The sequence below is a fragment of the Alligator mississippiensis genome, chromosome 2, assembly GCF_030867095.1.
Source record: "Alligator mississippiensis isolate rAllMis1 chromosome 2, rAllMis1, whole genome shotgun sequence".
Taxonomy (NCBI): domain Eukaryota; kingdom Metazoa; phylum Chordata; order Crocodylia; family Alligatoridae; genus Alligator; species Alligator mississippiensis.
This window is the reverse complement of record NC_081825.1, coordinates 165000767-165016722: the sequence shown is the minus strand read 5'-3', so window position 1 is coordinate 165016722 and position 15956 is coordinate 165000767. Positions and strand designations below refer to the sequence as shown.

The 15956-nt window shown below is 44.6% G+C and overlaps 1 protein-coding gene across 2 annotated transcripts in view; it reads right to left on the bottom strand.

Annotated features, from left to right (window-relative positions):
* Nucleotides 1-5110: 5110 nt before the first annotated feature.
* The window catches only part of BTC (betacellulin), a 29815-nt gene continuing 18969 nt past the window's right edge, over nucleotides 5111-15956 (bottom strand). The window contains exons 3-6 of one of the 2 annotated variants that reach the window (XM_059722357.1): nucleotides 13508-13625; nucleotides 9958-10104; nucleotides 6560-6667; nucleotides 5111-5626 (exon numbers count right to left, since the gene is read on the bottom strand). In XM_059722357.1, coding sequence (XP_059578340.1) covers nucleotides 6562-6667; nucleotides 9958-10104; nucleotides 13508-13625 — 371 coding nt within the window. In that variant the 3' untranslated portion in view covers nucleotides 5111-5626; nucleotides 6560-6561. The remainder of the gene's footprint in view (nucleotides 5627-6559; nucleotides 6668-9957; nucleotides 10105-13507; nucleotides 13626-15956) is intronic. The other variant, XM_059722358.1, reaches the window with a different exon arrangement.

The window sequence follows — 15956 nt, the reverse complement described above, 5'->3', positions numbered from 1 at the left end:
ATCTGCACCTCCCAGTGGCTTTACTCCTGATTATTCTTTGGACTGACCTGCTCAAGTATTATTATGTAATAGGTATTATGACGACACTGGTTCCTCCACCAGAACAAACAGTTGGACACAAAGGAAGAGAAGCCTTGCTTAATAAAGATACTAGGGGACTCTAAAAACACCCACAAACTTGAGCTTGCAATGAGGCAGCAGCTCTTCTAGAACATTTTATTTGTACAAAAAGTAATCAGATCAGATTTTTGCATTTAACAGAAAGCCAAAAGCTGCTTTAGAAGTTAGATTCCAGAACAGATTTCTTGAGCTCACATATTTGGCCCCAAAAGCAACAGCCTTCTGGATTTTCAGGGCTCTGGACCCTTCCGAGGTACTGACTGGAACCCACAAGGCAAGACTGTTTTAGAAATGCTGTTAGGTCACTAACTGATCAGACAGTCACATCTCCATATGCAAACAATATTAATTAGGTGTTACATGATTGTGATACAGGCAGGTTTATTTAAAGAGTCCTAGAATAGTTCTCCCCTTAAAAAAAAGGGCATACACTTAAACATCACATTGTACAGTTACAGATCCTTTAGTCAGGTCTCCAGAGTTGACTATACTCTGCAGCCATGCCCTCAAGCATGCCATCAGGCTCCAGATGAGAAGCTTCACACTCTGGGAACAGTATGGACATTCACCTAGCACTTCTGAAAAGTTAATCAGCCCTGCTGAGTGACAGTGTCAAGCGGGCCACCTGCACCACCACAGATGCAGGTGGACCACTTTAGGAGCATCATAGCATGGTGGAGGACACTGCTCCATAGCCAGGTAATTTTACTGTGTAGACACAGCCTCAATTATTTTCCCAAGGGCTTTTGAGCATCTCTGTTGCAATCTAATGTAGCTATTAAAAAACAAAGCTGAATGATAATAATAATAAAAATATTTAAGAACTGGGAGCAATTAGTAATACTCTTGAATAATAGGTTACTGCAAAACTCTTTAACTTGGCATAGACTCTTACATGTCAATAATACTACAGTTACCACATGGAGTTACATTTCAAGCAGACTTCAGAGACAAGCAAATCCAAAATGCTCAGCAGACTTCAGTTACATTTACCTGTTAAAATAATTTATAATACTGTACTTGCAGCTTTATTTTCTTTATATAAAGATGCTAAGCCAGCCACACAGATTAACTCTGCTCCTTCCATCGCAGCTTAATACTGACAAGGAAGTAAAAGTGTGCTAACCCTTACAAGACATTTTTGTACAGGAATAGGCCCTAAATACCCCTCCCTACACACACCCTAAGCGATTAACACTTTCAGTACTGATCTGAAGTTTTATTTGCAGCTGTGTTCACTTTGCAGCACTGAATGCGATTTTCCTCCTCTGTAAGGCTTGAGAACATGAATGAGACTTTCAGAAAGATGCAATGCGCTTTTATGATCTAAACATTAGCCTCAAGTATTCAGACAGAACACAAAACATTTAGTAACAACAGATCAGGTAGCAACATAAAAAAAAACTATCATATATTGGATGAAGTACTATTGAGCAGAGAGAGCTTACTTAGAACAGGCTTCAGCAGGGACTTTCCAAGTAAGGAGTACAAAGTCTCCTCCACTGTAAACAATTCCAATACTCTTGCTTACCATTGTATTTTAAGTATCTGACCCATTCCATTGATCCTTGAGGCATATCTAAACACATATTTTCTACCTGCACACATGCATTTCTGGCTCAGAGAATGCAAACAAATGCTAATATCACATGCTTCACTAGTTGGATCACTATCCAATTGAGCCTTGGCTACTGAAATTTAATGCCTATCTAAATTTGAGCTCATTCAGATTCCCAACGACCACACTACAAGCAAAGAGGTCATCTTCTGAACCTGGATCAAAAGGATGGAAGCTCAAAAGCTCTTCTTCAGCCAGGAAACTTTAAGTGAATGTTGCACTGCTGAATCAGGCTGAAAACTCGTAGTAATAGGTATATAGACACTAAAGAAACATTAGACAATGGCCAGGGCACGGAAAAATTTCTTCCTTAGTTTTGACAATTATTGTAGCATTTTATCCACAGCTATCAGTGCACTTCACAAGCATTTTAAACCTTATTTTACGAATGGGGCCACCAAGACAGAGAGAGGCGAAGCAACTTGCCCAAGGTCATCCAACAGGTCAGTGGCAGAGCCAGAAATGGCTCAGGAGACCCTGGTTCTCAGCCCTGCATTCAGTTCATTAGTCAAAGCTCCTTTCATTGAAGAAGTTATCCTTGTACTGCTCTGACACCTGTTCCATGTTAAACCTGGACCCTGTCCACTGGGGCCCACAATATAGCTCCTTGGCTTGTGGTAGCCTTCATTCACTGTATGCTAAACTCCACAGCAGGATTTGAAATATTAGAAGGAAGCTTTTAAAATGGCAGAAGGACCCACAAGTTTCCCATCATGTGCCTTTACCTTCTGGGAGTTAGGGGGGAGGAAGGAAAGTTGTTGCTTCCCCCATGTCCTAGCTGGGGTCAAACTTTTATGTTAGTACAGCAGTGTTCCTTGGGGCACCTGTCAAAGCATCTTGAAACCCAAGAGACTAAAGTTTCTGTTTGTGGTACAGGTACTATCATAATATCATCATAGTCCTTGGCTATGTTGACAGGGATCTTAATGGAAATTAAGGCCATCAGAGCCATTCTTTAAGAAGTAACTCTTCAGTGCACATATGTCCTAGCATGATTTCTCTGAAAGTCACCATAACACACAGATAAGACTAAGCCCTATTCAGTTCAGAAGAAGACTGCATGGCCAAAGCAACTTTAGAGAATGTCTTTTAAGAGCAATGATACACATTCCACCCCCACTAATTCCACGGGAATTGTGTTGGGGTGGAAAGCAGTTGCTAGGTGTCCTGGGTAGACATGGAGAGGCTGATCACTACAGCAAAAAGCTGTCATACCACCCCATCAGGCATCTGAGAAGCATCACTTATATTTTTGCACATATGAACACACACCTCCTCTGCCCCCCAAAAAAATCACCCTTCCCCACAAAATTGGGATGCATGTTTTAAGGAAGGAAGGCATCTTCTCTGCTGGCAAAGAAACAAGTCTGGAGGCACTGTTCTTCCCATGCAGGTGCACAACCATAGCTTTGGCTGAGCCCTGTAGCTTATGTCTGAATCAGCAAGTGAGTTGCTGGTAATATCTCAATAAGGCTGGTAATGTAGGAACACCACTTTATTTACAGGCACTTACATACAAGAACCATGTACAGTAAAGAACTTGCTGCTGCCCTTGAAACAGTCTGGGGCCTAACCTTGCATGACAGAGTAAGTCCTCATGGAAACAGTGTCCAGGAAATGTGGCATACTAGGAGATATGTCTGGATGAAGCAGCTGACACCAGAAAACTTTATGGTGCCTCACTTCCTGGGCACTCTACATTCACAAGAGAATTTATTCTTCCACAGCCAGCCATGACTCTGGGGAAAAAAAGACAAAAAACAGAAGTCTCTCTTTCTACATTCTGCCTTCTAAAAAATAATGCATGTTTTATTTGGGGACACATTGTAGGTACATAAGCCATGGGATTTTTTTTTTTTATTTGTTTTTAATCTCAAAACAGCCGGTATCGGCTGAGAGTCTCCGACACAGGACACTACAAAGTGATCACACCACTTACTTTGAAAGCAAAAAAATCTTCTTCGCCTTAGAGCTTACAGTGCTGCAACAGGACAGTCCAATAGAAAAGACTCTTACTATGAACAAGTCTTTAATTGGTGCACAATCTAGCTACACAGTATCACTGCGCATTACTTAATACATGGGGAACTGCAGATGCATCAAAAGTTCAAGTATTTTTTTTCATGACACAGACATTGGGTTTATAGCTAAGGCTGCCCAACATCTCTCACTATAAAATCCTGTTTTCAGTGCCTTAGAAATATATTTGAGTGTCTTTCTGGGCTGAAGCCTTTCCTACCGTGGTCTGCCCCAGGACAGATTGTTTTTTGGGAAACTGGTTAAAAAGAGTCAGATGCTTCCAAAAACAGGATTAGAAAAAAAAAAAATTTTTTTTTTTTAATTTTTGTTTTACTGACAAGTATCTCCAATCTCAGCAGCAGGGCCTTTTTTTTTTTTCTTTTTTTTTTTTTTTTTTTAAATACCTGAGAAGTTTAAGCAAAGAGATTGAAATTAAGGCCAAGATTCTGCAATATCTTCCAATTTGAGGTACCAAACTGGAGACTGCCTAGGGATTAATTTTCTGAGAACTTCACATTACACAGCACTTTTTACATTCAGAACACAGTTCTTAATCAACCTCATTTGCATTTTTGAGCTCACAGCACTTCCACAAATCCAGTACGGAAGACAGAAAACAAAGTATTACCCACATGGAAGTGTGAACATTTTGGCATAAGTGACTTATGCCCAGCATTAGCAAGGGATTCTGCAATACCAGCATGAGTAGGATTGAACTGAACTGACCAGGCCAGGATTTTAACATGTTTTAACCACAAGACTAATCCTTCTATTCCTCTAGTCCCTTGCCTCATTCACTACATGCATTTCAACTTCTGCAGGAAGAGAAGCAGGCATCCCACAGACAACAGCCCACTTTCCTCATCCAGCAGGTTTGAATGAGGCAGGGGCCCTGTGGAAAAAGTACTGCATGACTGATCAAACAGTAACTTCTATTTTAAACACCTGACATAAAATAAAACCTACTATCATACTGTTCTCATTATAAGCAGACTTCTTGCCCTCCAAAGAAACATAATCTCTCTTATACTTTATTTGTATGCAGGCTCAATCTACAGCTTGCTCCCCTACAGTCTTGACTCTTGGCCTTGAAGTAATTGCTTACAATAAAATACACCAAGACAGGATTTTTTTCAGTGCAGTTTATTTTAGTACATTTAGTGAATTTAACCCATTGGGCCCACTGGGTCTTTTTCTTGGTTATTTAATTCTCCTGTTGGATTTAGTAAGGGCAAAAGCAGGTTAAGGACTTTTCCCTGGCATAAGTCATAACTAGAAATAAAGCTGTTTCTCCTAAAACTGAACCAGAAAGTGCAGGGTCAGTTTATAAGCAAGGTGCACTTAACAACTGGAAAAATACAATAGATTTTTTTTATTTATTTATTTTTTTTAAATACACCAGTTATCCAGACAAATACTTTATAAAATTGGTTAAGGTCAGGCAGTGTTAGGACTGATCTGGGCAGTTATATCATCTTAAGGCACTGTCTTTGATTGCTTTTGCAATATGTTAAGTAACCCTTTTCACCACAGCTCTCCATACAGGTGATGCAGGGATTCAGTAGAATCCCTATCGTTTTACCAGAGGCCTTGCTTACTACAGTAAGAGGTACGCTTAAAGCAAGTAAGGAATTTTAGAGAAGACTTTCAATGACCTTCATGCTCTTAAACCCGTGTCGTTTTAGGAACAAGCTCTCCCTGAAAAGGTTTGGCCCTTTTTTTCAGGAGACCTAGCTACAAACACACACACCGTGAATAAGCTCGTTTTCATTTATCCGCATTCATTGTTCAGGCTTCAGCCCTTCTGCCCTTTCCAGCGGAGCAAGACATTTTGCAGTTTGGAACCTGCCCGCAGGTGCCTTCAATAACCTGTGGATGTTAAGAGAGAGGGAGAGACAGACATTTAATTGCCCATTCCTATGACGTGATTTCTAACCTGGCAAAAACTGAAGCAAGGTTGTCAGCCTACTTCAGGCCATATGTCTCCAGAGAGGAAGGTGGGATACCCAAGCAGAAAATACCACCTGGATTCCAAATACTGATAGGTTTCAGGAGAAGGCATTTGCAAACCTCCCCCTCAGGACCAAGGCAGTTTGGGCTTGCACAGCCAGGGAGTGGGGCTGACTGGCAAAACTAGAGGAGCCAGCGGAGTACCCATGCTACCTCCCTCCATCTTGAGCAGTACCTCTATAGGTAACAATGGTGCTAGCTCTAGTTAACATCAACTGTGCACAAGATCTTTAGAACAGGGACTGAAGGCTTATATAACATGGAAAAACTCTGGGGCAACAGCAGCAAACCACGACAGTAAGTATTTAACTGTCCTATATGCGATGCAATTCCAGTGGGGTGACCGGTAGGCAGCAAGAACTCCAACTACAGTTTTCAGTGAAATTCAGCTGTATACAAACCCCCATTGGCCATCTAACTCTTCTTTGCATATATAGACAACTTCAGCATGGCTGGCCCTGGACTTCCACAGAGCCTGGCTCACTGCTCCCCTTCCTTTGCACATAAAGGGTGCTTCACCCTCCTACCCGCATTAGACACAGCAAACATAGCAGAAACTCCTGTTATAAGCCAGGGGCAAGCCCTGCTTCTGTTTAAGTAAGTGTGCTGGACCAGACACCTATCAACTTCCTTGACCCTTGGAGAGAATAATATTTTTCCTATAACCATCTTGCAGCCTTGCAGGAAAGTGATGTTATGAAGCAGGCAGGAAAAAGGACAAGGAAAACAGACCTGTTTGCCAGCAGGACCTAGCATATCTAGAGAGTGGCTCTGCTCCAAGGTACAACTTGCCTTTATGCAATGTCTGTCTCTAGAACATCCTCGTTTTTAGCAGAGGAATTTTTGCCTAGCGTCTCCATTTCTTCCTCCTTCCTCCTTCTCCGCTGTTTCCGACAGTGACTTGAAAGAGAGACAGAAGTTAACTCAATCTAATTTGTGATTAACACCACTGGGTTAAGTCAGTCGAGTCATAAGTATTTATTTTTTACAGCTACTAAGCCCTTTAGAAAGCGCAACAAACCCTCCAGGTCTGGCTACCTAGCATCTTCAGTTAACAGAAGTTCAAGGTAAATTCTCCAACTCCTGTAACTACCATTATTAAGATTCCAAGGACTTGAACGGTACCTTAAAAAGGGCTGCCATTCAGCAAGACATCCAGACAGATGCCCTAGGTCTCTCTACAAACAGACTTGCGAGTGACTGGGCTGTTCAGGTCCCAGTCCCACATTATTTAGCTTTGTCCCTGGTTAGCTGGATGCAGTACTTATAAAGCTTTAAAAAAAAATTACACATTGAGTTGAGTATAACTAAAGAACCTTTAAATCCCTGTTAGCCAGCAGATTAAACCAGTTGGCAGAAAGGAAGTGCATAGGGGCTCACATGTCTAAAGTGTAATAGAATAGCTGCATCTTTTACACTTTTGCTATACTATAGTAACCAGTTAGATTTTAATGATTTTATAAGAAAACCGATAAGCAGTTATCGCAAAGACACCCTTGCAGGTATAGTCTATTTTACTATGTTGGGATGTACACTAATCAATTATCCCCTTATTGTTGAACCTCCTTATCTTCCTTGAAGATGCTTCACACATCCTCCAGGTGCGAGCTGCAAGGACCTTGAAACTCCTTGCTCATTACACACTTATGGAAGCCCAAAGCCTGGTCATGTTCCAGGCAGGGTAATGAAAGAAGAATCCAGATTAAGACTGCCTTACATTTAGTTAACAAGCAGAAAAGGAAATGGGGAGAGAGGCCTGCTGGTCCAAAACGTATGACAAGAGCTCCTGTTTGCAGGAGATGCTATGTCAGGTACTGCTACCAGGGTGATCTGAGCATTAAGAACTCGAGTGTGGACACAAAAAACCTTCTTGGAACCCCGGTCAAGCACTGAGCCTGAATGATCCGAGTCTTCCGCTAAAGCCAGGCCCTGTACATCTATACAAGCTGCAAGTGATGGTGTCCCTCTTTTTTCAGGTGCCACCGGCACTATCTTGTTAACATTCTGCCCTGGATGCTAGCTGGTCCAGAATACAGAACTACTTGTTACAGCATTCAAGAATTCATCAGACAGTCTGGCAGAGGAGGGCAGGACAGGGACATCCTCCATCCCCATTAGAAATAAATGCATAAGCTCATCAAGCCTGAACCAACTTTTAGTAGTCTGCTTCACTGGGACTCCTCAGATATCAACCCTGTCTCTGCCCTCCCTTCCCCCCCACCCCCCAAAAAATTGGTCCTACATCAAAGTAAATGGCAGCAGAAACCCAACAAGAGTCTTTTCATTTACAGCCTGATGCTTCACTGTGGGAAGCTAAGCTCCCAGAGTGAGCTCTTTAGAGACTCCTCTCTAAGGGAAGGAGCTCCTGCAGGTCTCCTTAGAGCAGGCGTTGTGAACCAGGTGTACACATACCCCCAGGGGTACTGAGAAAGGTCTTTAGGAGTATGCACAGGTGGGTGGGCCGATGGGCAAGAACAAAGCACGCCCCAGGACATGGCGGCAGCATCTCCCCTGGCGCATTCACCTCTTACCCAGGGAAAAGGGAGGGGCATGTCAAGTGCCATTGGCCCCACACAGCACACTGCAGCACCTCCCTGCCCTTCTGGAGTGGCTGCAGCCCCCTCCCCCATAGCCCCGCTCCTGTAGGCCAGTCACGGTGAGGGAGAGGTGGGGCAGGGACAGGCGCTGCAGAGCCTGGGACTGAGCCACGCACACCCCAGAAGGGCACGTTGGGGGAGGGGGGGCCATGTGCCCCCAGATCTGCATTCCAGAACTGAGTTGCACATGCAACCCAGAACTGAGTTCACTCTCCTGATTGGCTGCTGCCCTCAGCCAATAGCTGGCAGCAGATAGCAGCTGCCACGTGTGAGCTCTCCCCCCATTCATCCCCCCCTCCCAGCACTGCCACTACATGCACCCCGGGAGGGCATGGGGGCTGTGTACCCACCAGATCTGTGTGCAGGCTCAGCCAGGCTCTTCCTGGCAGGGGGTGGGCTGGACTGGGCGGCAAGGAATAGGACTGGAGCGGCTACAGTCAATTCTGGAGCGACTGCAGTACCCCCATAGCCTCCTCCCAGCGCCACTGCCACCCACCCTGAGCACAGCCCGGCCCAACCCCTCACTGGGAAGAACCCAGTACTGCCCCAGCCCCAGCCCGCCCTGCATGCAGATCTGGGGGCATGTGCTCTCCCAAGGTGTGTGTGGCTCAGTCCCAGGCTCTGCCTGGCTGTGCAGCACTTGTCCCTGCCCCACTCCCTCCCTCACAGTGACTGGCCTACAGGAGTGGGGCTATGGGGGAGGGGGCTGCAGCCACTCCAGAATTCACCATAGCCCCCCAACCCCGCTCCCAGTGCCTCTGCTGCCCACCCCAATCACAGCCTTCCCCCACTGGGAAGAGCCCAGTGCTGCTCTGGCTGCAGGCTACCCAGCCCCACAGATATGGAGGCCCACATGCCCCCAACCCCCTCATGCCCTCCCAGGGGTGTACGTAGCAACAAGAGGCATGCCCCCCACACAGCTCAGTCCCCTACCCCAGCTGGGCAGCCCCTGCTCCAGCCCCACTCCCTCCCCATCACTGGGGCAGCTCAGCTTGCCCTGCATAGTTCCAGGGGCACACACCCCTCCATGCTTTCCTGAGGTTCACATGGCAGCAGGAGCCACCCCTTCTCCCATGCCCCCTAGATGTGCCACTTGCAGCTCCATCCTGCACCCCACCCCAACTGTGCAGCACAGGCCCCAGCCCCACTCCATGTGGATCTCAATCTGCCCCCACCCCCACACTTGAAAACAAGAAAAAGATATAAAGGGAGTACAGGAGCTGAAACTGAGTCAGAAGGAGTACACTTATTAGAAAAGGTTGAAAAATGCCTGCCTTAGAGACTGAAGTCTTTCAAGATAGAGGTCCTTTTAGACTTTGGGGAACAAATGCAGGGAGAGAATGGGAGTTGTCATAGGAGCATCCCTTGGGGCAAGCCCATCTACAAGTGGGCAGCAGTAGTTTTTCAAGCTATGCCAGAAGTCCCCCTGAGCAGGACTCCTCTTGTAGAAACCCAATGAAAAAGAGCCCGAGAGCAGTGACAAGGAGGTCCATCAAACATTTAACTGTAGCTAGCACAACAGAGATGCAAAAGTTCCCACTGCTTTTGGAGATGGGAAAGCATATTTACTTTCAAGTGAAAAAGCATACTTACTGACTGCACGTGCATATGCAGATTACCAGCACAATCAGTGCCACCATAGCTGCAATGAGGCAAATTACTACAATCTGGCCCTTGTCACCTCTCAGGTAAAATATGTCCACCCTCTCACATCTTGCTCCAGTGTAGCCTCTCTCACACCTGCAAAAGGAAGGGACAGGAAAAGCTCAGGAGTCAGAGCTATAAGACATACCTGAGACTACAGAAATAGCAATCAAGGGCCCAGACCACCAAAAGCTGAAATATGACATTCAAATAGCTCCTGCCTGTGTCTTGAACAGCTTATACCTACATAGTTCCAGGATCAGAGTAGGGGGATGAAATGTGCCTTAGTCACAGATCCATCCCCCCAGCTCTGTCTGCTCTGGGGAAGAGATAACTTACTTTGCCCTTGGATGAAACAGCTGACTCCCGAGGCCAGTGAGTTGAGAAGCTTTTGTTCACCCCTGGGCCTGGAATCAGGATCTGAACAGGAATAAAGCAGGTGTTCTCTCTCTTCTGAGAGACTACAGTTAAAAGGCTGTGCTACACTTAAACTTTACAGGCACAAGCCACGAAGTATCAATAGAGAGAGATGGGTTGTAACAAGCCAGACAAGCCTTCAGATGAACCCTGCCAAGAATTGGATGCAGCTTTGCCCACAGCCGAGTTAAAGCTGATCATGGACTTTCAGAGCCTCAGCCTTGCCCAGAGATGCACAAAGGAGCAGGTGCTAGCAAGTTTCAATATCCCCTCCCTGAGCACAGAGTCTACATCAAACATTTTATTTGAGCTTATATTAACCTGAAGCTGATCAGAAGCATCCAGGCCCATGGGCTCTCAGACATGGACCCTGTCACACTGGTGAGATTCAATGGGCACCCCATTGTTTCTGCAAGGAGGAACCACATGAAGAGTATTTGGTGCCAGCACCCATTGTACCACCAAACCAGGAGGGTGTAGGCCAGGGGTGGGCAAAATGCAGCCTGCGGGCTGGATGCGGCCTGCCAAGCCATTCTATCTGGCCTGTGGGGCCCCTAAAAAAAAAATTTAGAAAATTAATATTTACCTGCCCCTGGATGCCTGTCATGAGGCTCTCAATGGCTTGCCAAAACTCAGTAAGCGGGCCTCCACCCGAAATAATTGCCCACCCCAGTGTAGGCCCACCCTGAAATTCGAGCCCCAACGTGTATCAGATACCAAGTAGAGACAACTCTACTCATAAAAGGTGGAGCAAATGCATTCTGGGATACTGAACATTGATGGTCTCTTAACAAGAAGCTGGCTACTAATGGGTGCCTAATATGAGTTTCACTGTACCTATATTTCTCCAAATTAAACTGCAACCATCTCAGAGGCACTTAACTTCTCTTTGCTAAACATGTAGTTGGCCCAGGACTCACAGGTTTGTATTGCACCTCGCTTCACCAAAAATCAGCAATGTCCATTATTTCCCTTGCTTAAAACACTGCCAAAAAGTGGATTGACTAGGATTTAAATAAAGTTAAAAGCCTCCCTAGGTGTCAGCTAAAGCCAGATCCATGCTGCCTGGTCAGAGGAACGAATGGAATCTCTGGTATACAAGGTAAGAGAACTCTGACCACCCTGTGAACCCAAGGAAATGGGCTCTGTAAGACCTCCACCAACAATGTCTTTGCTTTCCCCCCTTCCTTGAGTGTCATTTACGCTAACAGGATCAAAGCTACTGTAACATTCCTCTTGCAAGTAATCTGTACCTTGCAGCCATACCCACACACAAGTGGAATTTCAGCAGGGCAACAGTTCAGTGAGAGTCTTATTGGAAAGTGCTTGTCAACAAAGGTGTGCACTGGTACAGTACTGCCCCAACTGGTGTCACTGCAGTGGGACAACACTAAAGACTGTGTAAACATGTGTTTTCCCCTCTCTCTCAACTTTCCCATCAAAAAGGAAAACGCTTCATTAAAAACAGAGCATGCACTGGAAATGCTATACTCCTGTTGCTAGATACAGACATATCATCAGCTGTGGCCACACACTAAACTCATCCCCACATCTGGATATCCCAATGTGCAGTCAAGCCTGTTTGGGCTCATCCACATCAAGACCTTTCCTACTGTTTGCTTCCTATTGTTTTGGTGGGGCTACAACAACATCAGTGATGGTGGAACCCATCATCAGGCAGGACTCTGGGGCTTGTATTGTGGTGTTACCCAGGCCATTTCTGAGCTGGGTTAGATTAACACAATGCTAGCAACATCAGGTAACTATCTAGACTTGTGTTCCCACGGGTGGGCTTGCAATGAGCATTAGAACAAGAATACTAAAGTTCCTGTTTAAACACAGACTGGAGCTTTTTGGAGCGTGGACTTGAGCAGGACAAACCAGAAATGGGTTGAAATGTCTGAAGACTACTTTGATTATGATTTACAAGGAAAGCTGAGAGTACATGATGGCAGCAACAAGTTTCTCATGGATACCATCCCCACTGCCTCAGCACCCATGACAAAGAAGCCAGATTTCAGATGGTTTAAATCCATCATGGAGAAATAAAATCCTGTACACACATGACCACCCAGACTTAACAAGTACAGTTGGCATGTTATGGGCCATGTTGGCTTGGATAGGAAATAAATAGAAACAATTTGAACACCTGCATATTTGCTGGTTCCTCCTGATCATTACAGCTTGTAATAGAATAGTCCTTTAAACTTTATCTTTGGAGCCACTGTTGTCATTCCATAAGATCAAGATCAATTCTCCATCTTTTTTCCAGCTAATTACTGTAAATTTGGGGTGGGGGGATGGAGAACAAGCCACAGGAAGCAACAGAACAAAATTAAATACATAATTCACTGCACATTACCCTGATACAGCCTTGATCACTCCAGGTCAAGAAAGCTGACCCTGGGCACCTCCCTGGCAGAGCTAAAATACAAGATTTATTGGAGAACAGTTAGGAAGTGACAGGCTGACAAGAATTTAACAGCAGGCTTTGACCGACCTATTGGGGAAAGCTTCAGTTAAAACCATCTTCACGCTCTTCCCATAGCCATTTTTGGCAACTGAGAACTTTGCTTTTAACTTCAAATGTGAGCAAGACGGGGCTCCTTATACATATTTTTTTATTCCTCTTTAAAATTGGAGTTTTGTGGACATGATCAGAGCTCCACAATCCTGGAAAACATAAAAGCCTTTTTCCTATTTACATCCTCAATGACAAAAAGTTTCTCAGAAAATTTCCCTTTCCCACTCCTGTTACCCGATTACCTCCATTTTACTGGAAAGCCCAAATAGTATTTGACATCCAAGGACTTGCTTACATATATTAAGCCAGCTTGGGAAAGGTTCCAGCCTTGAAATAGATTCAAGACTTTCACACTATCATGTTTCTGTTGGAGAGGCTGCATCACCCTTTCAAAAAGTTTCTGACACTCTAGAACAGCCCCCAGTGCTACAAGTGAGCAGGGACAGAACAGATTGAGTTGGTTAGGGGCTAAATATGCCAATAGTTAAGTATTTCCACTTCTCCAGGCACAGCCTGTGCAATTTTATGCCCCTTCTCTCAGTTGGGAATTTTACTCACACGCAAGCTGGTGTCTGTTCTACCGTGACATAGCGACATCTCCCTTTGACGCAGTAATGTTTGTACTCCTCAGGGCACTTGGAAAAATGTCCTCTCCGCCTCAGTTGTGTAATGTTACCTACAAAAACAATTGTCAAGGGAATGTCAAGTTTAAGCTATGGTGATCAAGTATGCTGACAAATATTTCACAAAACTATTTCAATTCTGCACCACTGGTAACTAAATAAAGCAAGGAAGCAGCTGATCTTCCATTCTCTTGCCCCCCTTTTTTAAAAAACAAGCAAACAAAAAACCCACAAAACCTGAAAAGGTAATTTCCAGAATATTGGTGGGGCTTCAGATGAAGGAGTCGACTAAAATAGGCATATGGCTAACACTTTTGCACATTAAACATCCACATCATTGGGAGAGGATTAAGAAAAAGGTGAGTTAGAATGCTTGGCAATGGAAGAACCCTTTGATACAGCAGGCATTATGCCAACATGGTAAGATGGCATGAATTAATAGGACACTTCAGGGGTCAACAACCTACATCCCATGGAGCCAGACCTGGCTGACAGAGCTATTTTATCTAGCCCAGAGAGCTGGAACATTTTTACAGTGTTTCAGTAACAGAAGGTCTTCACCTGGGCAGCAGGGAGAAAAGTTGCACTGAAGCAGGAGACTGCAATGACAACTCCACGAGTGACCTGTGGGGTCAGTGTGACACCCTTAAGCTCCATGACAGCAGTTCCTCGCTACAAAAAGTTGCCAAGGCCTGGGATACTTTTAATATTTTGGCCGTAGGTCAGAGGCAGGGGGGCCAGGCTTTTATCTAAAAGGACCCCACCAGAATGTTTCCATGTCTATGGAGAAGACCACACAGTCACAGTAGTTTCTGTAAGGATGCAAATTCCACATGGGAAGAATGTAAATGTGCTAGAGGGGTTATAGTGCCAGCTTCCAGGCCAGTCATGCAGTAATGATGGGTGACTTTACCTACAAATCAAACTGTTTAAGTGTCATTGAAACATTTCAAAATAGTTCTTCATTTCAAGAGGTTCTATTTTGGACTGTCCACCACTTTTTGAATATTTGAAAGTGTGTATGTGCACAAGCATTTAAAAAAGCATTCGAAATGTTTTAATTGTTCCGTGTGTTCACACCCTAAGAAAACCCTTGCCTCTGTTAAAGGGAGCACGATCGGGAAGTATGGGGAGGGAGGGAGTCAGTCCTGCTCCTCTGAGGAGCCCTGGAACAGAAAAAAGAGAGTCTCTGGATCCTTGCAGCCTGTGACCATCAGGGGTCTCTCTTTCACATTAGTTTTTGATTGACATTAAACTCTTCCCCAAGGGACAAGTCCTAATGTTGGAGCATGGTGTTTAGTCCTGGCCTGAGAAGAAACAGGCCTGCAGTCATAACAGGGCAAAAACAATCTCTCAACATCTGCAATGACCACTTTGCAGAGATGCTAATTCGAGCAAGCATGCAAGAGAAGCAGTCACCAGTGAAATCCTAATTAGCACAGGAATTGATTCAATAAATAATTAGAGTAGAGCCACTAAATGGTAGACTAGCCACCATGCAATTAAGTTCAGCAGCTTCTGTGAAGGAATTATACCACTAGATACTAATGACAAACCTTAGGAAAAAAGGGCATTTAGTAGAAATGATCTAGCCTGAAACGCCAAGAGGAAGAGGGAAGGATTAAAATCCTAGAATACAAGGTATTTACTAAGAAAATATTCAAGGCCCAAAGCAAAGAACAGGAAAATAAAGAAAAACTATGGTGATGTGACCAGATTTCTAGAGGTGATTCAAGCTAAGCAGAAAAATGGATATCCAGCTGCAGAAAAGCTGAGAGGAAGGACTGAGTTAGGACAGAGGGGGAAAAACAAACAAACAACCAAGTTTGAAAGCAGGATGGTCACAAGGGAATTGTTAGGACACTTGTGGGATACTCCTGCATTTCTACATGGCTAGAAACAAGTAATACTGGCCTAACCAGTAATTAACCTTTCAGACCTATCCCCACACCACCCCCTCTACCTGGGACCTCTTAAGCATATTGACAGCCTTTTAAAGAAGCAGGACACTGGCTACCATAGTTCCCCCACTTGACCTGGAGATTAGGGTGTCATGTCTGTGTTGTGTCAGCGCTGATGGTAGTCTTACATAGAAGTTGGATTATGGATTTGTATGGGATGGTTTGGATAGGGATGACCCCATCTTAGGGGTCAGACTAGATGACCTCTGGAGGTAACCTTCCAGCCCTGCCTCTCTATGATTGTATTGAAATATCAATTCCTGAACTCAGCTCTACAATGCCAGCCTTCACCCATTTTTCAGATACTTAGATGTAGCTTCTCCCATGCTTGGGAAGAGATTACTATAAACAAGTCACAAGGCAACTTCACTGTCCTCCTCCATATCCCTCTTTGAATAAGTAGCTCTCCTCCTTTATTGTGGA